This window comes from Oncorhynchus mykiss, chromosome 9 (assembly GCF_057628025.1).
Source record: "Oncorhynchus mykiss isolate SJ-2025 chromosome 9, ASM5762802v1, whole genome shotgun sequence".
Classification (NCBI taxonomy): Eukaryota; Metazoa; Chordata; class Actinopteri; order Salmoniformes; family Salmonidae; genus Oncorhynchus; species Oncorhynchus mykiss.
In genome coordinates this window covers 35,372,739-35,396,600 of record NC_143030.1, presented here as the reverse complement: position 1 = coordinate 35,396,600, position 23,862 = coordinate 35,372,739, and the positions used below count along the sequence as shown (strand labels likewise).

Below are 23,862 nucleotides of genomic sequence, written 5' to 3'. Positions count from 1 at the left end.
GCTTGGTTTTTGCTCTGACATGCACTGTCAACTGTGGGACCTTATAGACAGGTGTGTGCCTTTCCAAATCCTGTCCAATCAATTGAAATGATCACAGGTGGACTCCAATCAAGTTGTAGAAACATCTCAAGGATGATCAATGGAAACAGGATGCACCTGAGCTCAATTTCGAGTCTCATAGCAAATTTACATAATGCTTATGTAAATAAGGTATCGTTTTTTTATTTGTTATAAATTTGCACAAAACAAACCCGTTAATTATGGGGTATTGTGTTTAGATTGATGAGGCTTTTTTGTATTTAATCTATTTCAGAATAAGGCTATAACGTAACAAAATGTCGACAAAGGAAGAGGTCTGAATACTTTCTGACTATACTGTACAACAGCCATCGACTTTGAGCTTCAGAGCTTCAATGAGAGGGGGCAGTCATTCTCCATCCAATCGGAGGCGATGTTTTGTGTTTCTGGGCTCGCCATCCGATGATAAAGAAGAAAACTCGGAAGTAGAATTCAAAACATGAGAGAATGAAATCGGGTTCTTGACAGTGAAAATAGCTGCAAAGGTAAGGCAGATACATTTAAAAAAAAAAGATAAACACTACAATAACCAGTAGCCAAATCAATATTAGCATAAACGGAGCTGAGGATTACTTTGATTCGGCATTAGCCCTGAATACACCACTCGTTAGAAGGTTGTACTTTAGTTTTGTGATGAACACGTTCGCTAAAGTACACGTTTCTACTGACTATTATTGCTAGAATTGCATATGCTAATCTACTCTTATCTGTTTAACAGCGAATGTTGAGATGAATAGTGAAAACTTTTCCATAAGTGAGAAGATTGTGTCGGCATCCTACATTCGCCAGGGGTCACAGGCACGTCGCAGTCATGAGCAGCTGATTAGACAGCTTTTGGACCAGGTAACGTTAATATCCGAATAACATTCCTTCAAATTCTATTATTTCGATAAGATGATCAGATCAGTTGCACATTTGCCAGGTAACTACATCAGGGGTGTATTCACAAGGAACCAAACAGCAAAATGAACTGGCTGTGATGGACAGCAACAACTTCTTTGGAAACTGTGGTGTTGGTGAGAGGGAGGGCAGAGTGGCATCTAGTTTGGTGGCCCGACGACATTACAGGTTCTTATTAACTGTTGCTTTTCAAAGTAAAGGAATTTTCTATTGCTTTGTTAAATTCCAAGTAGCTACCTGTTTTGTCATACATGTTCAGTGGAGTCATGATCATGAGATATGTATGTGTTGCTTTATACATGGGATAGGACAATCTGGTGACATCGCTGCAACTCAACCTAAGGATGCAGGTTCCAGTCTGCTGGGCAAGCTGACTAATTCAGTTGTACTGGACATTTTAAAACTCAGGTGTGTAACTAAGATTGCATTTAGCCTACTGATAAATGTATGGCAGTAATGGACACCTCCAGTTCTGTAGTAGAGCTACACTGTGTGCACACTTTTGTTCCTAGCTTGTTTGTTATTGTGTATGTTTACAGGTGTGCAAAGTGTGGCCAGTTGTTTTGTAGTTCCAATGGCAACCGGGATGAGCCTGACACTGTGCTTCCTAACACTTCGCCACAAGAGACCAAAGGCGCGCTACATCATCTGGCCCCTCATTGACCAGAAGTCCTGCTTCAATGCCATGATCACCTGCAGGTTAAGTACTAGCATGACCGTGTTCAATACCACTCTCTGTAACATTATAAAAGTAAGTTATGCCCTACAGTTTCTTGTACTCCCCATTCCTGCTCTAGATGCACCTATCAGTTCAGCTAGTTTTGAAAATGACTGAATTTTTCTAAGAGCTGCCTAAAATGCATGCTATACTTGACTCGTAGGGCCTAACTTTTGCAGAGTGTGAGACGCTCCCGTTCATTCATCCCTGCTTAGTGCAACATTTCTCTCTGTTTCTATTTTCAAGAATTCGGTGCACGGCTCACACATGAAAACACATAATAAAGTATATTGCGCTCTGCTCATGCCGGCAAACGTTATGCGTCCACTACCCCACTGTAGCTCCCCTGCAAGGCAACTCTTGTCCAACCCCAACATTAATCACTTTTGCTCGTTGTAACCATGAACAGGGTTTGAACCCGTGGTGGTGAGAACATTTTGGAAGGCGATGAGCTGAGAACAGATCTGGAGTCTGTGGACCTTAAGATGCAAGAGCTGGGAGCAGAGAACATCCTTTGTGTCCACTCCACTACTTCTTGCTTTGCCATCCAATCATGGTTAAATAGAGCTGTAACAAATAAAATGTCCATGTCCTATTATCATGTGCTATTATAACTGGTATCACTGGAAACAAATGTTATTTGTATAGTCTGTAAACTGTTTTATTATATAGTCTACTTCATGACATTACTCACAGAAGCATACTTCCATATTATTACAGTGTATGTTGGGTGAAGATTACCAGGGCATTATTTGATAATGACTTCCCTCTGTTCTGGCAAATTGGAGGAGCTAGCCACAATGTGTGCCAAATATGACATCCTCCATGTTGTCAACAATGCTTATGGAGTGCAGTCATCCAAGTGTATGCACTTTATTCAGCAGGTACTACTGCTCCAACTCCTCTTTCATAAATCATATTTTTCCATTCCATAGGCATAGCAAAGTTAGGTTATTTTCATAATCTCTTCAGGGGGCTCGTGTTGGAAGAATCGATGCCTTTGTACAAAGCCTGGACAAAAACTTCATGGTTCCAGTAGGTGGTGCCACAATTGCTGGTTTCAATTAGTCTTTTATTTCAGGAGATCAGCAGAATGTATCCAGGTTAGTGCTGTTTCATATCACTAAGGGCTATATGTGTTTGAACCAAGCCTGCAACCTTTTTGTGTAAAGTTGCTATTACCTGCATTAGCTACTAGTTTACTGTTATCATAGGGCTCATCTAGTGTAATTGTTCCGCCAGCCCTCAGTGTCTCTGTGCTCTGTTGTATTCCTGTGTGTCTGTATTGTCTCTGCCTGTCTTATGCTGGTGACACATTCCATTTCCCCTCTGAAATGTTGGAAGTTTGTTCATTTTGGTAGCACAGGGTCTCGATCTAATGCCCATTTTGGGGAAGCTACTTGGTGTGCTGGATTATATTCCAGCCCAGCACTAATGCCAGTTTCAAATAATCAACATGTCATGAAATCAGGTATGTTAGTGCTTGGCTACAATAAAGACCTGCATGTGGTAGTATGTGTTGTAGTAGGATATGTTGCCTAAAAGATGAGAATAAAATAAACAGAAATGTCAGTTTGCAACTACAGTGCCTTGCGAAAGTATTCGGCCCCCTTGAACTTTGTGACCTTTTGCCACATTTCAGGCTTCAAACATAAAGATATAAAACTGTATTTTTTTGTGAAGAATCAACAACAAGTGGGACACAATCATGAAGTGGAACGACATTTATTGGATATTTCAAACTTTTTTAACAAATCAAAAACTGAAAAATTGGGCGTGCAAAATTATTCAGCCCCTTTACTTTCAGTGCAGCAAACTCTCTCCAGAAGTTCAGTGAGGATCTCTGAATGATCCAATGTTGACCTAAATGACTAATGATGATAAATACAATCCACCTGTGTGTAATCAAGTATCCGTATTAATGCAACTGCACTGTGATAGTCTCAGAGGTCCGTTAAAAGCGCAGAGAGCATCATGAAGAACAAGGAACACACCAGGCAGGTCCGAGATACTGTTGTGAAGAAGTTTAAAGCCGGATTTGGATACAAAAAGATTTCCCAAGCTTTAAACATCCCAAGGAGCATTGTACAAGCGATAATATTTAAATGGAAGGAGTATCAGACCACTGCAAATCTACCAAGACCTGGCCGTCCCTCTAAACTTTCAGCTCATACAAGGAGAAGACTGATCAGAGATGCAGCCAATAGGCCCATGATCACTCTGGATGAACTGCAGAGATCTACAGCTGAGGTGGGAGACTCTGTCCATAGGACAACAATCAGTCGTATATTGCACAAATCTGGCCTTTATGGAAGAGTGGCAAGAAGAAAGCCATTTCTTAAAGATATCCATAAAAAGTGTTGTTTAAAGTTTGCCACAAGCCACCTGGGAGACACACCAAACATGTGGAAGAAGGTGCTCTGGTCAGATGAAACCAAAATTGAACTTTTTGGCAACAATGCAAAACGTTATGTTTGGCGTAAAAGCAACACAGCTCATCACCCTGAACACACCATCTCCACTGTCAAACATGGTGGTGGCAGCATCATGGTTTGGGCCTGCTTTTCTTCAGCAGGGACAGGGAAGATGGTTAAAATTGATGGGAAGATGGATGGAGCCAAATACAGAACCATTCTGGAAGAAAACCTGATGGAGTCTGCAAAAGACCTGAGACTGGGACGGAGATTTGTCTTCCAACAAGACAATGATCCAAAACATAAAGCAAAATCTACAATGGAATGGTTCAAAAATAAACATATCCAGGTGTTAGAATGGCCAAGTCAAAGTCCAGACCTGAATCCAATCGAGAATCTGTGGAAAGAACTGAAAACTGCTGTTCACAAATGCTCTCCATCCAACCTCACTGAGCTCGAGCTGTTTTGCAAGGAGGAATGGGAAAAAATGTCAGTCTCTCGATGTGCAAAACTGATAGAGACATACCCCAAGCGACTTACAGCTGTAATCGCAGCAAAAGGTGGCGCTACAAAGTATTAACTTAAGGGGGCTGAATAATTTTGCACGCCCAATTTTTCAGTTTTTGATTTGTTAAAAAAGTTTGAAATATCCAATAAATGTTGTTCCACTTCATGATTGTGTCCCACTTGTTGTTGATTCTTCACAAAAAAATACAGTTTTATATCTTTATGTTTGAAGCCTGAAATGTGGCAAAAGGTCGCAAAGTTCAAGGGGGCCGAATACTTTTGCAAGGCACTGTATTTCAAGTGAGTGCTGGTCCCCTTTTTTCCTTGTTATGTGATTGACTGTTGACTTCAAGCTTCCTTTCTCTGTTTTTACTTAAGAATATAGATTTGAGTGCATTCCTTTCCTTTTACCTGTAATAATGTTCTCTAGGATTGGAGTTGGAGACAACTGGGCTAGATTTGAAGCATTCAAAGCCATAATAATTATCAATTCATTATATGAATTGGAACCATTTAAGGAAACAAATAATTGAGAGGAATCAGTATTGGTACTGAAATTGATACAGTCATAGTAAGGGTTCAGGTTAGAAAGTGTTTGTGCCCTTTTAGTATGATGTTGACTGCCCTCTGTCTACAGGTCAAGCATCAGCCTCCCCCTGCCCGGATGTGCTCATCACCCTGCTCACCATGGGGGCCAGCGGCTACAGGAAAAAGGTAAGACCTCTACTCCACTGAACAGGGTTGGGGCCCAATTCAGTATTCATTCAGTTTAGGAAATGAAATGAAACTCATTAGCATGTATTTTAATTTAGTTGCACATCTTTGTGAACAGGTGATTGCCAGCTCTGTGTATCCTCTACTTGAATTGTAGTTTTGCAGTAGTTTTTTATTTAACCTTTATTTAACTAGGCAAGTCAGTTAAGAACAAATTTTTATTTACAATGACGGCCTACCCCAGCCAAACCCGGATGAGTTGGGCCAATTGCGCCGTCCTATGGGACTCCCAATCACAGCCAGTTGTGATACAGCCTGGATTCGAATCAGGCACTGTAGTGACGCCTCTTGCACCGAGATGCATTGTCTTAGACCGGTGTGCCACTCGGGAGTATACTAAACACGCTATCATCACCATTCCCAGACACTCCAAGGCAATATATGTGGAAAATCTGACTTGCAAAGGTGATGAAAATTGCTCTTGTCTTTTGTACTGGAAATTCTCAGCTGGTCTCCTTAGCCAGTACTCGGGTACTTCAAGCAGGGTTATTTTGTGTCGGTTCCTAAAGGCGACTGTATGCACCATAAAAGGTTGCTTCCTATTGGATACCATACAATGTCCGGAATGCTATCAGTGTAATGTTTGCTCAAATCCACCCAGGAAATACCTCTTGCCTGTCACGTGACCTGGCAATGTCAGACTTTATTGATTTCAATTGGTCTTGATCATGAATATTTGAAGTCTGAACCAGATTATGGCCATGTAGGATAGCATCAAAGCCTTCAAAGTCGGCTGCAATGTTGAACAAGCTTATTAATACCATCTGCAGCTTAATGATTTCATTACATCCCCTGGCGAGTCAACAGCTTTGAATAATTAATGTCATGAAAGGACTCTTTCTCATTAAAGGGTAACTCTCAATGCTAATTTCAGGATTTGCCCAACCCCTTCAATTAAAAAATGCATTTAGGTGAAAGTTGTGGGAATTCAATCAAACCTGCATTTCAATATTTACGCAGTAGTTTTTTTTCCAATGGTCAAATTAACTCACAGATTGTTCTCGGGTACTGTATAAAAACCTACAACTGCTACCAGGGTGACCACGCTCACAGGTGTGATTTCAGATTTCAGAATTAGAAGTGTGTGGGCACGGGATGAATATTGTAAATAAAAAAATATATCTGCCCCATGTGGGATTAGAACTCCCAACCATTAAACTATGAGCCAACTCTATTATAGTGGACTACGCCACCAATCAATTGTAGCAGTTAAGAAAAAATGGTCACTGACGACCCCATGGCACTTATTGTGAGAGTAGGGTGTTAACCCCGGTGTCCTGGCTAAATTCCCAATCTGGCCCTCATACCATCACGGCCACCTAATCATTCCCAGCCTCCAATTGGCGCATTCATCCCCCCTCCTCTCCCCTTAACTATTCCCCAGGTCATTGCTGTAAATGAGAATGTGTTCTTAGTCAATTTACCTGGTAAAATAAGGGTAAAATAAAAAGATACACACGCACAAGTAGGAAGTTTATATACTCTTAGGTTGGAGTAATTAAAACTTGTTTTTCAACCACTCCACATATTTCTTGTTAACAAACTATATTGTTTTGGCAAGTCAGTTAGGACATCTACTTTGTGCATGACACAAGTAATTCTTTCCAACAATTTACAGTTTACAGACAGACTATTTCACTTATAATTCACTGTATCACAATTCCAGTGGGTCAGAAGTTTACATACACTAAGTTGACTGTGCCTTTAAACAGCTTAGAAAATGTCATGGCTTCTGATAGGCCAATTGACATAATTTGAGTACCTGTGGGTGTATTTAAAGGTCTACCTTCAAACTCAGTGCCTTTTTGCTTGACATCATGGGAAAATCCAAAGAAATCAGCCAATACCTCAGAAAAATGTTTGTTGACCTCAACAAGTCTGGTTCATCCTTGGGATCAATTTCCAAATGCCTGAAGGTACCACGTTCATCTGTACAAACAATAGTACGCAAGTATAAACACCATGGGACCACACAGCCGTCATACTGCTCAGGAAGGAGACTAGTTCTGTCTCCTAGAGATGAACGTACTTTGGCGAGAATTGCAAATCAATCCCAGAGCAACAGCAAAGGACCTTGTGAAGATGCTGGAGGAAACGGATACAAAATGATCTATATAAAGTATCCCAGTAATACTGGTCCTATATCGACATAACGAAGGTTTGCAACTGCACATGGGGACAAAGATCGTACTTTTTGGAGAAATGTCCTCTGGTCTGATGAAACAAAAAAATAACTGTTTGGCCATAATGCCCATTGTTATGTTTGGCGGAAAAAAAGGGGGGGCTTGCAAGCCGAAGAACACCATCTCAACCGAGAAGCACGGGGGTGGCAGCATCATGTTCTGGGGGCGCTTTGCTGCAGGAGGGACTGGTGCACTTCACAAAATAGATGACATCATGAGGGCAGGAAAATGATGTGGATATATTGAAGCAACATCTCAAGACATTTGCATGATCGCAAATGGGTCTTCCAAATGGACAATGACCCCAAGCATACTTCCGAAGTTGTGGCAAAATGGCTTAAGGACAACATAGTCAAGGTATAGGAGTGGCCATCACAAAGCCCTGACCTCAATCCTATAGACAATTTGTGGGCTGAACTGAAAAAGCATGTGTGAGCAAGGAGGCCTACAAACCTAACTACTAAATACTAATTGAGTGTATGTAAACTTCTGACCCACTGGAAATGTGATGAAGGACATAAAAGCTGAAATAAATTATTATCTCTACTATTATTCTGACATTTCATTCTTAAAATAAAGTGTTGATCCTAACTGACCTACGACAGGGAATTTTTACAAGGATTAAATGTCAGGAATTGTGAAAAACTGAGTTTAAATGTATTTGGCTAAGGTGTATGTAAACTTCTGTCTTCAACTGTATGTGGTTACTGTAGGTGAGTTGTTTTTGAAAGTGCCAATGTTAAGTGTCTCTGTCCCCCTCTCTCCCTCCCCCTCCATCTCTTTTGTTACGAGCAGCCACGTTGTTGTCGTTCCGTTTGGGACCTGTTTTTAATGTATTAAATGTGTATGTTTATCTAGTCACAATTTAATTAGCTAGTAAATAAATAATTAAACCAACTAGTGTAGTACTGAATCATAAGTAAGGCTCGGGTTTATGCAGACGCAAGAAGGTTATGATGGGTCAGAATGATATGATACGAGGTTATGATTAATAAGTTGACTTTTTATAAATGTGATAGCTAAAGACCTTCTAGAGTTTAATTGGGGATATGGTAACTATTTTTAAAGAACCGCTCTTGTGGTGCCCTCTTGTGGGGGTATACACAAGATGGCCCCATTTGGTAAAATACCAAGTCTATATTATGGCAAGAACAACTCAAATAACCAAAGCGAAACGACAGGCCATCATTACTTTAAGGCATGAATGTCAGACAATACTGAACATGTCAAGAACTTTGCAAGTTTCTTTTAAGTGCTGTCGCGAAAACCATCAAGCGCTATGATGAAACTGGCTCTTATGAGGACTGCCACAGGAATGGAAGACCCAGAGTTACTTCTGCTGCAGAGGATAAGTTCATTAGAGTTACCAGACTTAGAGTTACCAGAAATTGCAGCCCAAATAAATGCTTCACAGAGTTCAAGTAACAGACACATCTCAACATCAACTGTTCACAGGAGACTGCATGAATCAGTTCTTCATGCTCGAATTGCTGCAAAGAAAACCACTACTAAAAGACACCAATAAGAAGAAGAGACTTGCTGGGCCAAGGAACACGAGCAATGGACATTAGCCCGGTGGAAATTTGTCCTTTTGTCTGGAGATCAAATTGGAGATTTTTGGTTCGAACCGCCGTGTCTTTGTGAGATGTGCTGTGGATGAACGGATGATCTTCGCATGTGTATTTCCCACCGTAAAGCATGGAGGAGGAGGTGTGGGGGTGCTTTGCTGGTGACACTGTGATTATTTAGAATTCAAGGCACACTTAACCAGCATAGCTACCACAGCATTCTGCAGCGATATGCCATCCCATCTGGTTTGCGCTTAGTCCCACTATCATTTGTTTTTCAACAGGACAATGACCCAACACAAGGGCTATTTGACTAAGAAGGAGAGTGATGGAGTGCAGCATCAGATGACCTGGTCTCCACAAGCCCCCGACCTCAACTAAATTGAGATGGTTTGGGATGAGTCTGATCGCAGAGTGAAGGAAAAGTAACCAACAAGTGCTCAGCATATGTGGGAACTGCTTCAAGACTGTTGGAAAAGCATTCCAGGTTAAGCTTGCTTGAGAGTGCAAATCTATAATCTAGGCAAAGGGTGGCCATTTAAAGAATATAAAATATATGTTGATTTGTTTAACACTTTCTTGGTTATTTCATAGTTTTGATGTCTTCACTATTATTCTAAAATGGAGAAAATAGTACAAATAAAGAAAAACCCTTGTAGGTGTATTTTTCTTTTATGATTATTTGCCAGTGGTTATTGGTTTATGCCCAATTCTTCTCTCTTCAATTCTAGTCTGGAGACATTGATGTGGTAAATCAAGAGACGGGAGATCGCTGCCATTTGAAGTTTGCTCCTTACAGCTACTTCTCTAGAGATGTGGCCAGGAAGGTAGGAGGTGTACACATTTGACGTTTATGTAACAGACTAAAAAGAAGACATAAATCTGTACCTTTCCTTCTTTCTACCTGTATTTCTGGTTCCTTTGCCTTTTCTGTATCTCTCCATATCTCCGTCTAGGTGATGGATAAGGATGGGAAGGCGCACTATGTGCTGCCGGGGACCTGGGATGAGAAGATGGAGTTCCCCAGGGTCATGCAGAGCAGCAAGGGAGAGAACGGCACCCAGGGCCAACAGAAGACTGTCTACCAGACGCTCAAGGGCAGGGAGCTGTGGTGGAAAAACCCTCTACCGTGAGTGTCTGACTTGTTTTGTGTGTCCTCTTTTCCTGCCAGCCACCATAAGATGCAGCACAACACAGTACTGATATTTAGCTGTAAATGGAATGTTGAGAAAGTCTCCACACGAATTTCACCAATTAGAGCCTATTGAGGTATGGCATGGCTGTCTGTCTCTCCCGCTCTTTTTCCGTACAGCAAATACTTTCTGTATTGTCCAATGGCACAGCATAAAATATCCCGAAACAAACTGAAGATGCATCCAATGAGTCACAAGCTTGATGTAGTCATTTGCTAGGAATATTCAACTTTTGACTACACTAGAAGTGAATTTGTCCAAATACTTGTGACTTCATCTCATCGGGGGACTAGATCCATAAAGTCGAATTGAATAGCCCCCGCGATATGCAACTTTTCAGGGAAGTCAGGAACCAATATACACAGTCAGTCCATGGAGAATAAGAGCACCTACTCCCAGCTGCCCACTGCACTGAGGCTAGGAAACACTGTCACCACCGATAAATCTACTATAATCGAGAATTTCAATAAGCATTGTTCTATTGCTGGCCATGCTTTCCACCTGGCTACCCCTACCCCGGCCAACAGGCCCCCTGCTTCTCCTTCACCCAAATCCAGATAGATGATTTTCTGAAAGAGCTGCAAATTCTGGATCCCTATAAATCTGCTGGGCTGGACTATGTGGACCCTCTCTTTCGAAAATGATCAGCCAAAATTGTTGCAACCCCTATTACTAGCCTGTTCAACCTCTCTTTCGTATTGTCTGAGATCCCTAAAGATTGGAAAGCTGCCGCGGTCATCCCCCTCTTCAAAGGGGGAGACACTCTAGACCCAAACTGTTATAGACCTATAGGGGCAAAAAAGTAACCACCAATTGTGCAAGTTCTCCCACTTAAAAATATGAGAGAGGCCTGTAATTTTCATCATAGGTACACTTCAACTATGACAGACAAAATGAGAAGAAAAAAATCCAGAAACTCACATTGTAGGATTTTTAATGAATTTATTTGCAAATTAGGGTGGAAAATAAGTATTTGGTCAATAACAAAAGTTATTGATCTAGAAGAAAAAGACGAGGTGCTGGCTAGCGGAGTAGAAACTTGAAAATAAAAGAAAGCCGCACAATGTAGGAGCTCAGATGCAAAATTGAATACCAACATTTCAACAGCCAAGCTGTCTTCATCAGAGTATAATCACAAACACTGCGGGATGACTCATTTATATAGTGTCAAAAGACACAGGTGTCTGTAATCATGGCCAAGAGTGGCCTAATACCATTGGTTAATAATCAAATATTAAAATGTCAAACAAAGAACAGCATACAAACAAATGGATAGCATACGATCATAGATTAATTTAACTACGCAAGTTTACAAACAATTACAATGGCAAAATCACAATCACAAGAATGGCTTCAGATCAAAGTCTACGTTGAGACCGAAGGGCGCAAGGGTCTTTAAATTAATGATCCAGGCAGCCTCTCGTTTTAACAATACATTATCAAGGTCAGCCCCTCTCCTAGGGAGGGTGACATGTTCGATGCCAATATAACGCAGAGACGAAATCGAGTGGCCTGCATCCAAGAAGTGGGCCGCAACTGGATAAGTAAAGTTTTTACACCTAATGGTGCTACGATGCTCTGAGATACGTACTTTTAATTCGCGCTTTGTTTTACCTACATAATTTTTAACACAAGGACAAGTTATAAGATAAATAACTGCCTTAGTGGAGCACGTAATAACACCTTTTATTGGGATCGATTTCCCTGTTTGTGGGTGTTTGAAGGATCTACATTTATAAGTGCCATTGCATTGAGCACAGCCATTACATTTGTAATTTCCATCCAGTAGGGGCGCAAATAGACGTTGTTCAGGAATATCTTGGGGTGGTAAATCAGAGTTTACCAATTGATCTCTGAGATTTCTGCCCCGAGAGAATACGACCAAGGGAAGGTCCGAAAACACACACAGTTAGGAGCCATGGGGGATCCCATAGCAGTACCTTTTGTCTGAATAAAGAAATCATTTAGAAACATGAAATAGTTATGCGTAAGTACTATTTCAGCCAGTGTTACAATGCATGCACTGGAAGGTAGTTCATTAGGGTCACTTTGCAGAAGAAAATGTTCCATAGCTTCAATACCGCCCTCGTGTGGAATATTAGTGTATAATGACTCAACATCAAAAGTAACTAACAAGGTATTCTCAGGGAGAGGATCAAGAGATTCAATGATAGAGATCATACTGCTGGTGTCCTTTACAAAGGCGGGGAGCTGTTCTGCGAGTGGTCTAATAAAAAAGTCAACAAAAGTAGATAGAGGGGCCGTTACTGCATCAATGCCCGCTACAATAGGGCGCCCTGGAGGTTGTGTAACATTCTTGTGTAATTTCGGCAAAGTATAGAAAGTGGCAATTTTAGGGTGTTGAATCAAGCAAAGCTTGTTTTTCATTCTTGGGTAAATTATGGAAAGATTTGGATCCCTGTTTATTCTTAAGGAGAAGTCCAACATCATTTTCCACAAGTCTGCAATATGTCTCGATAGAGTGAATGCGATTGGCTGGAGGTATAAAATAACTCTTGCTTCTAAAAGGTATTTTATACTCATAACAAGTTCAAACAGGTGCCATTAATACAGGTAACGAGTGGAGGACAGAGGAGCCTCAGGTCTGTGAGAGCCAGAAATCTTGCTTGTTTGTAGGTGACCAAATACTTATTTTCCACCATAATTTGCAAATAAATTCATTAAAAATCCTACAATGTGATTTTTTTCTAATTTTGTCTGTCATAGTTGAAGTGTACCTATGATGAAAATTACAGACCTCTCTCTTTTTAAGTGGGAGAACTTGCACAATTGGTGGCTGACTAAATACTTTTTTGCCCCACTGTATATCCATCCTGCCAAGCCTTGCTAAAGTCTTCGAAAGCCAAGTTAACAAACAGATCACCGACCATTTTGAACTCCACCGTACCTTCTCCACTATGCATTCTGGTTTCCGAGCTGGTTACGATATCATAACCGCCATAGATCAAAGACAGTACTGTGCAGCCGTTTTCATCGACCTGGCCAAGGCTTTCGACTCTGTCAGTCACCGCATTCTTATCGGCAGACTCAATAGCCTTGGTTTCTCAAATGACAGCCTCGCCTGGTTCACGGTCATTTGAGAAACCAAGGCTTTTGAGTCTGCTGATAAGAATGCGGTGATTGACATTGTCGAAAGTCTTGGTCAGGTCGATGAAGACTGCGTGTTATTGTCTTTTATCGATGGCGGTTGTGATATCGTTTAGGACCTTGAGCTTGGCAGACCAGCTCAGAAACCAGATGGCATTGCGGAGAAGGTACGGTGCGATTCGAAATGTTCGGCGATATGTTTGTTACCTTGGTTTTCAAAGACTTTAGAAAGGCAGGGTAGGATAGATATAGGTCTGTAACAGTTTGGGTCTAGAGTGTCTCCCCCTTTGAAGAGGGAATTGAGTTGACTCTTCACATGGGATGATTTCGCTGAACAACAAAAGAAAGGAATATTGAATGATCCCCAATGATCCATCGCAACTCCCAAAAACCTTTTCAACATACATCTGTAAAATTATAGTCTAGAAACTAAAGCTTTGGTTGTCTTTCTCAGGCTTCCATGTCTTCTCCCTGGACCTCCTCAATGTCCACCCCTTGAACATCAGACCCTGAGGCCTTATCTTTATTGTCACTTTCCAACTTTGTTGAGGATGGCTTGTTGTCAGGCTCAAAAAGCCTCAAATTTGCCTGGTTGGCAACCAATTTTTCAACCCTCGTATTGGTCAGCCAGTTGCGGGCTTTAATGTGTGTGTTCCCAAACAAGGACAAGTTGCTCTCTGAGGCGGCTAATGTTGGTGGGATTTGGAGGATGATGGAGGCAACAGGGGAAAGAGCCTCAGATCCACAAAGTCCCTTCCACCAGGTGGCTGATGAGATATGTTGGCACGACTGCCATATTACATTTCCATCCCAAAGCCCTTGCTTGGAAGTGTACTTCGCCAGACTGCCAAGAACCTTGCCCTCACCCAGGGCAAGGTGGCGAGACACGGAAGTGATGATATCATAGGCCTTGTTGATCTCTGCACCAAACAGGATGCTCTTGCCAGCATACTTGCAGTCCAACATGTATGCTGCCTCGTGTACGGGCTTCAGGCAGAAGTCTTCACGCTTTTTGATGTATTTCAGAACTGCAGTTTCCTCTGCTTGGAGCAACAGTGAAGTGGGCAGGGCAGTATGGATTTCTTTTCTTACCTCTGCAAGCAAAGTCTGAACATCAGACAGGAAGGCATTGTCTCCCTCAATCCGTGCAAAGGCTACTGCTATAGGTTTCAGGCTGCTTACCACTCTCTCCCAAAATACATAATCCAAGAGGATCCTCTTGATGGGGCTGTCCATATCGGCAGACTGTGATATGGCCATTTCTTGGAGAAACTCCTTCCCCTCCAGGAGACTGTCAAACATGATGACAACACCACTTCAACGGGTGTTGCTGGGCAGCTTCAATGTGGCGCTCTTATTCTTCTCACTTTGCTTGGTAAGGTAGATTGCTGCTTTAACTTGATGACCCTTCACATACCTAACCATTTCATTGGCTCTCTTGTAGTGTGTATCCATTGTTTTCAGTGCCATGATGTCCTTGAGGAGCAGATTCAATGCATGAGCAGCACAGCCAATGGGTGTGATGTGAGGCTAGGACTCTTCTACTTTAGACCAAGCAGCCTTCATGTTCACAGCACAATCTGACACCAGTGCAAATACCTTCTGTGGTCCAAGGTCAAAGATGACTTCCTACATCTGCAATGTAGAGACAAGTGTGTATGTTGTCCCTTGTGTATGTGCTCTTGTAGAATACTGGTTGAGGGGTAGAGATGATGTACTTAAATATTCCTTGCTCACGAACGTTCGACCACCCATCAGAGATGATTGCAATACAGTCTCCTTTCTCTTTTATTTGCCTGACCTTCACTTGAACTCTGAACTCTGCATCCAGCAAATTAGCAGATAAAGCATGTCTGGTTGGAGTGGTGTATGCTGTGAACAGCAGAGGTGAACAGTTGCATACATAGCTCGAGCAAGACATTATCAGCATTTCTCTGACTACGTTCCTCCATGGAGTCCAAAAAACTTCTGGTTCCAGGAGGACCATGAGCTGTTGTTATCGATAGAAGTAGAGGGACTTTTGTCAGAGGTTGCTTGTTGTGAGCGCTGAGGGAACTTTGGGCACTTGGCCAGATGATTTTGCATCTTTGTTGCATTATTCACATATGATTTGGCACAGTATTTGCAAATGTACACAGATTTTCCTTCTTCATTAGCTGCAGTGAAATGTCTCCATACATCAGATAGTGCCCGTGGCATTTTCCTGTAAAGACTAGAAAAATGAGTAAAAAAACAAAAACAAATCCATGTACAGATAAATAGTTAAGCAGTTAGATTAAACAACTCCTTTGTAAGATAATTTTATCTGTATGGGAACAGGTGAATTAACACTCCTCAGTTAGCAGGCTCAAGCACGCTAAAACCCACATGGTAGCAAAAACTAACTAGCAGAATTTTTTTAAACACACTTTGCTGTAGGCTACTATTTACTAGTTAACAAAAAATCATGTATGTCATATAAAATATATTCACCCCACCCAGTATTGTAATCAAAACTTACCAGAAATCATGTAGTCCTTGGCTCAGACAGTGTTGTTGTGTGGGCTCAATAGCATCTCATTAGTGTGATGGAAGAGCACATGCACATGTGATTGAAGAATGTACTGTGCATGCAGAGGGTTGCAATTCCATTGAATTGGAGGTAGTTTAACCAAAATATGCTACAAGACCCAGAATTGCCTTGTGTGTCCCACAAAAAAGATTCACTGTTATAAGCTAACTTTTTTGATGAATTTGAGAAAAATTCCCGCAAATTCCCGGGCTTAACTTCACATGGAAAGTTTCCAACCCTTTGCAACCCTAGCTGTGAGTGCCTTGTTCTCTCCTTGGAGTATGAAAATGTCACTCTAGCTAAACTCAAAATTCAAAAGGCACTCGCACATCTCACCAATCTTTTTTGCAGGTGGATGGTAACAGTTTAATAAAAGGAGGGAATCCACACACTGCTCTTGATAGTATCACTGCTCTTTAATTAGCTTTACGTATCGGCCTCATGGCCTTCGTCAGAGCTTTTGAGTTTTTTCAATTAAGCACCCTTATGTAGACCTTGCCCCACCCACATACGTTCCACGCATCAAATGGGGTTGGATTTGAGGGAAATCAAGTGCTTCCAAATATAACAATATGCATTTCATAAATATTCAAATAAAGTGTGTACATAAAACATATTAAACACGTCTGTAAAACCACAATGAGGACATCGACCTACCAAGCAAGTTTTCATAAATCATTGGGTACAGCGCAAGAAAATCCGTCAGAGTAATCTGAAATAGGGGCATAATTCATGTTCAAATTCACAACATAACATACATAGGCATTTCATCATTAAGACCTTTAGGAAATAATGTCTAGAGGGTGAAAATCCCCAAACATTCTCTTTCGCTCAGAATATTATTAATGTCACCTCCCCTGTCTGATATCTTAACTTTCTCTATGCCACAAAATCTAAAAAGTAGAAATGTCATGTTTAAAGTAATTTAAAATGTGGATAATCTGTATAATCCCTGTCTTTTCTCCTAATTGGACTTTTATGTTTTATGATTCTCTGTTTGAGAGAACGAGAGGTTTTACCTACATAGCCCAGCCCACATGGAGATTTAATAATGTAGATAACATAGCAGTAATAATGTAATTTCTTTGTGGAGCACGTAATAATGTAATTTATTTGGAACCGTTTTCCTGTATGTGGGTGGCATAAGTATTAACACTTCATCATATTGTTGCACTGCGCGCATCCTCTGCATTTATAGCTACCATTTGGAAGTGGGCGTAAAAGAGCCTGGCTGATTTTCTTTTGTGGCTGGCAGTTGCCATGGACCAATTTATTGCGTAAATTGCGACCTCTCCTATATACAATAAGTGGTGGATTCTTAAATTCAGCTGGCAAAACTAGGTCCGATGATAAAACATGCCAGTGTTTCTTGACAGCGTCTCCCACTTTTTGCGACTTCAAAGTATGTGGCTGTGAACATTACAGAGTGTTCTTTAGCTCTAGTGGTCTTTTTTTTGTAGCATTTAATCTTGTCTTTTCCCCAATGCCAAATTAAGAGCTTCATCCACACATTGTGGAGAAAAGCTTGTTCTTAGAAACCTATCGCTCATCTCCTCTACTTTTTCTAGATACAGTGCCTTGCGAAAGTATTCGGCCCCCTTGAACTTTGCGACCTTTTGCCACATTTCAGGCTTCAAACATAAAGATATAAAACTGTATTTTTTTGTGAAGAATCAACAACAAGTGGGACACAATCATGAAGTGGAACGACATTTATTGGATATTTCAAACTTTTTTAACAAATCAAAAACTGAAAAATTGGGCGTGCAAAATTATTCAGCCCCTTTACTTTCAGTGCAGCAAACTCTCCCCAGAAGTTCAGTGAGGATCTCTGAATGATCCAATGTTGACCTAAATGACTAATGATGATAAATACAATCCACCTGTGTGTAATCAAGTCTCCGTATAAATGCACCTGCATTGTGATAGTCTCAGAGGTCCGTTAAAAGCGCAGACAGCATCATGAAGAACAAGGAACACAGGTCCGAGATACTGGTTGTGAAGAAGTTTAAAGCCGGATTTGGATACAAAAAGATTTCCCAAGCTTTAAACATCCCAAGGAGCACTGTGCAAGCGATAATATTGAAATGGAAGGAGTATCAAACCACTGCAAATCTACCAAGACCTGGCCGTCCCTCTAAAATTTCAGCTCATACAAGGAGAAGACTGATCAGAGATGCAGCCAAGAGGCCCATGATCACTCTGGATGAACTGCAGAGATCTACAGCTGAGGTGGGAGACTCTGTCCATAGGACAACAATCAGTCGTATATTGCACAAATCTGGCCTTTATGGAAGAGTGGCAAGAAGAAAGCCATTTCTTAAAGATATCCATAAAAAGTGTCGTTTAAAGTTTGCCACAAGCCACCTGGGAGACACACCAAACATGTGGAAGAAGGTGCTCTGGTCAGATGAAACCAAAATTGAACTTTTTGGCAACAATGCAAAACGTTATGTTTGGCGTAAAAGCAACACAGCTGAACACACCATCCCCACTGTCAAACATGGTGGTGGCAGCATCATGGTTTGGGCCTGCTTTTCTTCAGCAGGGACACGGAAGATGGTTAAAATTGATGGGAAGATGGATGGAGCCAAATACAGGACCATTCTGGAAGAAAACCTGATGGAGTCTGCAAAAGACCTGAGACTGGGACGGAGATTTGTCTTCCAACAAGACAATGATCCAAAACATAAAGCAAAATCTACAATGGAATGGTTCAAAAATAAACATATCCAGGTGTTAGAATGGCCAAGTCAAAGTCCAGACCTGAATCCAATCGAGAATCTGTGGAAAGAACTGAAAACTGCTGTTCACAAATGCTCTCCATCCAACCTCACTGAGCTCGAGCTGTTTTGCAAGGAGGAATGGGAAAAAATGTCAGTCTCTCGATGTGCAAAACTGATAGAGACATACCCCAAGTGACTTACAGCTGTAATCGCAGCAAAAGGTAGCGCTACAAAGTATTAACTTAAGGGGGCTGAATAATTTTGCACGCCCAATTTTGGGCGTTCCACTTCATGATTGTGTCCCACTTGTTGTTGATTCTTCACAAAAAAATACAGTTTTATATCTTTATGTTTGAAGCCTGAAATGTGGCAAAAGGTGGCAAAGTTCAAGGGGGCCGAATACTTTCGCAAGGCACTGTAACTCTGGGTCTTCCTTTCCTGTGGCGGTCCTCATGAGAGCCACTTTCATCATAGCTCTTGATGGTTTTTGCGATTGCACTTGACATTTTCGGGATTTACTGACCTTCATGCCTTAAAGTAATGGACTGTCATTTATTTTAGCCTATTTGAGCTGTTCTTTCCATAATATGGACTTGATCTTTTACCAAATAGGGCTATCTTCTGTATACCACCCCTAACTTGTCACAACACAATTGGTAGGCTCAAAAGTATTAAGACATAAAGAAGTTCCACAAATTAACTTCTAACAAGGCACACCTGTTAAATGCATTCCAGGTGACTACTTCATGAATCTGGTTGAGATAATGCCAACAGTGTGCAAAGCTGTCAAGGGAAAGAGTGGCTACTTTGAAGAATCTCAAATATAAAATATATTTTTATTTGTTTAACACCTCTTTGTTTACTACATGATTCCATGTGTGTTATTTTGTAGTTTTGATGTCTTCACTATTATTCTACAATGTAGAAAATGTGTAAAAAATAAAGAAGGAGTAACTTTTGACTGGTTGTGTGTGTGTGTGTGTGTGAATATATATGTTTCTAGGTAAATGTGTGTACTTGTATATATTCTGTATGCAACTGTATGTATCTGGATGGCAGATGAAGTTAAAACAATTGAGAGCTCTCAGTTAAAGTTTTACAAACAATAAAATCCCTGGGGCACCTCGATAAGGACAGAGAGGGGTTAAAACATGAACATTACCGTCCATTCAGTGAAGAGAGGATAACCGGACAGAGGGAGCATAGGAAGCTAGCATCCGTCAACAAGAGGGCCAAGGATTCCTCAGTATTTAACAGGTGGAAGAAACAACCTTGAGAGCTCCATCGGTGCCGAGAGGTTACTTGTAGAACAACTGGAGGCAGCCGGTGATGAAGTGGTAGAATGCTGCTGGTAGAATAGCTAGCTAGCTTAACTAACTGAACCTAGCCAGCAGTTCGTTTGTCTGTCCTTCAAGATGACGAATCCGGTGAATAACCAAATTAAAAGAAAATAGCTGGTGAAAAGGAGCTAACTACACTCATACCGACTATTAAACAAAAAGCAAATTGAACAATAAACTTCGGTGTCACAACACTCTTAACGAACTCTGTCGTTGTTCCCCAAGATCACCTCAGACCAATCATGTACTCGGCAAATCTTTGCCCCACACTGTACATGGACAGTTTCAGAATACAGACATTAGCATTGCCACACACAAAAAAAAACTAAAGCCAGTCTTTACAGGGGGTTACATTTGCATTTAATGTTGGAAGGCGTGGCGCCCACGGACAGCTGTCGACGACCCGACCAGAGGCTTATGGAGGTGGGCCAGTGGGACGAGGCCAACGTAGAGAAACAGAGGCTGGAGGAGAAGCAGCATAGTGTCCGCCGTGAGAGGGAACGGGAGGCCGCCAGCCAGCGTACAGCCAGCGAGTCAGAGGAAGGTAACTGAGTAAAGGCTTCTCCTCGAGTCCCTTCATTTTCCATCTGTCTCAATCGGAATAAGTGTTATACTGTAAGACTTAAAACTGAAGGCCGCTTTCGTGACCCTTTTTCTTCTCCCACAAGCTGTCGATGAGGACTGTTTTACTGACCCTTCTCTGAAAAGCAAGTATCCCTCTTTTGCCTGTTTTCTGTGCTTCTCTGTCTGTTTTTGTCTCTCACACTTTCAACATTGTTTTCAATTAAACAAGTTTCCAAGAGGAAGCAGTTTAACTGTGTGGTCACTTTATAAATCGGCTTCTCTTTTTCACAGGTCCAATACACTAAATAATATCTCATTTATTTTTTCATCAGGCACTCGCCAAGATAACTACACGGTGCAGTGATTTAAACGCTGCGACGACCCTACTCACATAAGGGAGGCTACTGGGAGGCTAAGGAGAAAGGCAGCTGGTAGTCCTGTCCCGAAATATACTGACCTCATAATGGCTGTCTTTGACTAGAAAGTTTCCCAGGACGTAACCTACTTCATTGGACCCTACCAATGAACAGTTACACTCCTCCCATTGTGTGGATGTTTCACTCCACTGGCTCTCTGTTCTAAGAGATCTAGATGCTGCAGTCTGATCCAATGGGTGAACGGGGTATTCCTAAGACTTGGTTGCATTTTAGTCCCTAGCCCCTCTTTCCTCAGCTTCTACCCCGTCAGTGTTCACAGATCTGAAGGGTATCCTAGGTGAAGGCAATTTGGCACAAACCTCACTCCTATAAGAGGGCTAGGTGGAGCCTTCATCACACTGTGTACTCCTTCACATTTGCAAAAAGTCATAGGGTGTGAGGAAAAGGGACATGAAATGAAACTGGGCATACGTTTTGAATAAAAGTAATCTCTCTCCTCTGTCTTTGGCATTAGTGGCGTGGGCCCAGAGCAGATGAGGTTAGATAACAGTTACACCTCTACCTACCATATTGTTCTTATATCCCTCTCTGTGAAGCTATATACTAATGTTCCTCTCTTCATCAAGAGCCTTGTGGTTGGGGGTAAACTTTTTTTTATTAAATGGAATGAAACTCGGTTAATATAATTAGTCATTGAAACGATGATTGGTGGCCTTCAAGAAGTTGGAGAAGGTTTCTCATTTTTAATTTTCTGTTGATTAGTGTATTTAACAAATGAACTAAAGGTTTGGGGGTTTCTGCTAGTATGATTGTATTTGTTCATCCATCGGAAGCTTTATGAAACGCATCGTTGTGCAGTACTCCCATCATGCAGTATCAACACATCGATAGTGGGTGCCCAGAATACTGTATGTTCCTTCTCTTAAATAGTAGTTATTGTACTGTATCGGTTTTCTTACTAGGGCCTCGTCTTTCTCATAATCTATGGTCATGGATATTATGAGATGGTGAAATTAACTTTTTTTATAGGGGTGCTCTTGAGTTGAAGTTGTGAGAAGTAGACCTCTTGTCTGGTTCTTGGCTGGCTCTCTTAGTGTCCTTTCCTGTCATCCCTGCTTTCATCTCCAATGAGTGGACACATTCAGATAATGTAAAAATGTATTTAAAAACAATCAGCAGAACATAATAAAATCCATTGAACGACAAACCCATTATCCGTTTGCGAAGAAAATGCATATTTCAAGAAAAATTTTCGCAGTTTCAGGAAACATATTTCAAGAAACATTTTCGCAGTTTAGGAACAATGGTTTCTACCCACAGTATGTGTTTGATGGGAAATAATAGTAGCCATGAACTGTACATGGTATTCAAAGTTGTTAAAAAAATAGTTATGGTAAATGCTTAGTCTGTATTTGTCAAAGGGGTAATCAAGGGGAAATCAATTCTGAGGTGAAAAACTGTCACTTAACTGTATACATTTCTGTTCTGAAGAGTACATATGCAAGTGTTTTGACACCAAAAAATATGGGATTTACTTTGTTTCATAACAATTTTGTTTAAGTGTAATTAAAATGTACCATTGCAAATAACTATGATTTTATATATGTATAGAAAATGGATTACTATATAGTAATGATGATAATGGTATGGTTGTTTTATTTGGTTTTGGTGTTGTTTTTTTCCTGAAGCGGAAAGGGAGATCCCTTTCAAAACAGTAATCATCATGTGTGTGAAAGGACTTAAGCAATTACTACCTGAATGTCAAACAGGTTGCTGTAATGTGTTTTTCATACTTTTGTCCCTCATTTATTTAGTTCTATGTGGAATATTTTTCACTGTTATTAATTGGATAACAAAAAAAGGAAAGTTGGTTGCCATAGAAATTCAATAGAAAATAATATATCTGTCTTGTTTAGTGCAAGCTGCGATATTGGTGGAGATTACTTAAGATTTTGACAATGAAATAAAAAAAAGTTACATGAAGTCATTTGTGTGCATCTGGAAATATTTATTTGTCATTTGGATCAAGCTTGATCTTAATATACCTGGTTCCTCAGTCTCAATCTCTCTCAGGGTGTAGCCCCGCCCTTTTGTTTGTTTCACATCGTTTCAATTGATGGGTGTTGTGCTAGTTGCATTAAAACCATTTGCAGTTATTATGAGGAAGACATCGAATGTTGCTACTGTTCAAATGGGTTGGATGCTGGGATGTCTGTCAGTCATCTCTGCGCATACACTAATGATCGTTTGTGTTGTATTCCTCACACTTTTTCAAGTCTCTCCAATTACAACTGACCTGAGAATCGGTTATCCCCCCTCCATGGTCTGGTGGTTGGCAAAAAAAGCTATTTGTTTCTATTTCATTTTATTGAACATGATTATAGTAATTAACTTGATTTTTACGTCTTTTTAATTCAAGTCCACTGTCCAGAACCTTTAAAAAAACACTTGATTAAGACACCATTTATTTAGAGGTGTGTAGCCTTTGCAAAGTTATCACTAAAACAATTGAATTCTTCAGAATGAACTGTGTATGACTATTCTCTATTAATTCTCTTTTCACAGGCTCACACCTCTGTCTTTATATTTAAATTACATTTTATGATAAGGCTAGCAATCTCTCCCAACGTGTACTATACAGTATGTAATTCTGGCCTCTGTCAATGGAGCAGATTTGCTTTGAGCCAACATTTGAAAGGGCTGACTGGAACCTACCATCCTATACATTGTACAGTGTGTGAGAGACCCTGCTTGGCGAGGGGCTTTGGAGCAGGCTGACTGGACAGAGCCGTTGGGACCGAGGCTGTGTGAAAGGAAGGGTGGAGTTTCCACATCGCATTGAGTACACACACTGCTGTCTG

General features: G+C 40.9%; 1 protein-coding gene across 7 annotated transcripts; it reads left to right on the top strand.

The window, feature by feature from the left end:
• Positions 1-427: 427 nt before the first annotated feature.
• On the top strand, positions 428-22,988 carry LOC110531926 (oxysterol-binding protein 2). Of its 7 annotated transcripts, XM_090185738.1 has the most exons (12): positions 428-563; positions 797-921; positions 1,001-1,146; positions 1,287-1,386; positions 1,518-2,799; positions 5,255-5,331; positions 9,427-9,629; positions 9,874-9,969; positions 10,099-10,271; positions 20,434-20,604; positions 20,729-20,767; positions 20,957-22,988. In XM_090185738.1, the coding sequence occupies exons 9-12, from the start codon at positions 10,112-10,114 to the stop codon at positions 20,986-20,988; spliced, it is 402 nt and encodes a 133-aa protein (XP_090041864.1). In that variant the 5' UTR covers positions 428-563; positions 797-921; positions 1,001-1,146; positions 1,287-1,386; positions 1,518-2,799; positions 5,255-5,331; positions 9,427-9,629; positions 9,874-9,969; positions 10,099-10,111; the 3' UTR covers positions 20,989-22,988. The 7 variants fall into 7 exon arrangements, 4 of the variants coding, with proteins under 4 accessions (XP_090041864.1, XP_090041862.1, XP_090041865.1 ...); XR_016483512.1 differs by lacking the exons at positions 428-563; positions 797-921; positions 1,001-1,146; positions 1,287-1,386; positions 9,427-9,629 and having other exon boundaries at positions 2,658-2,799; XM_090185736.1 differs by lacking the exons at positions 428-563; positions 797-921; positions 1,001-1,146; positions 1,287-1,386; positions 9,427-9,629 and having other exon boundaries at positions 2,658-2,799; positions 20,405-20,604.
• The last annotated feature ends 874 nt before the right edge of the window (positions 22,989-23,862 follow it).

Excerpts from the sequence above, each read along its gene's own strand:
- LOC110531926 (XM_090185736.1), top strand. Across the intron at positions 9,970-10,098 it reads CTAGAGATGTGGCCAGGAAG|GTGATGGATAAGGATGGGAA; the intron begins GTAGGAGGTGTA and ends ATCTCCGTCTAG. Across the intron at positions 10,272-20,404 it reads TGGTGGAAAAACCCTCTACC|GGGGTTACATTTGCATTTAA; the intron begins GTGAGTGTCTGA and ends CAGTCTTTACAG.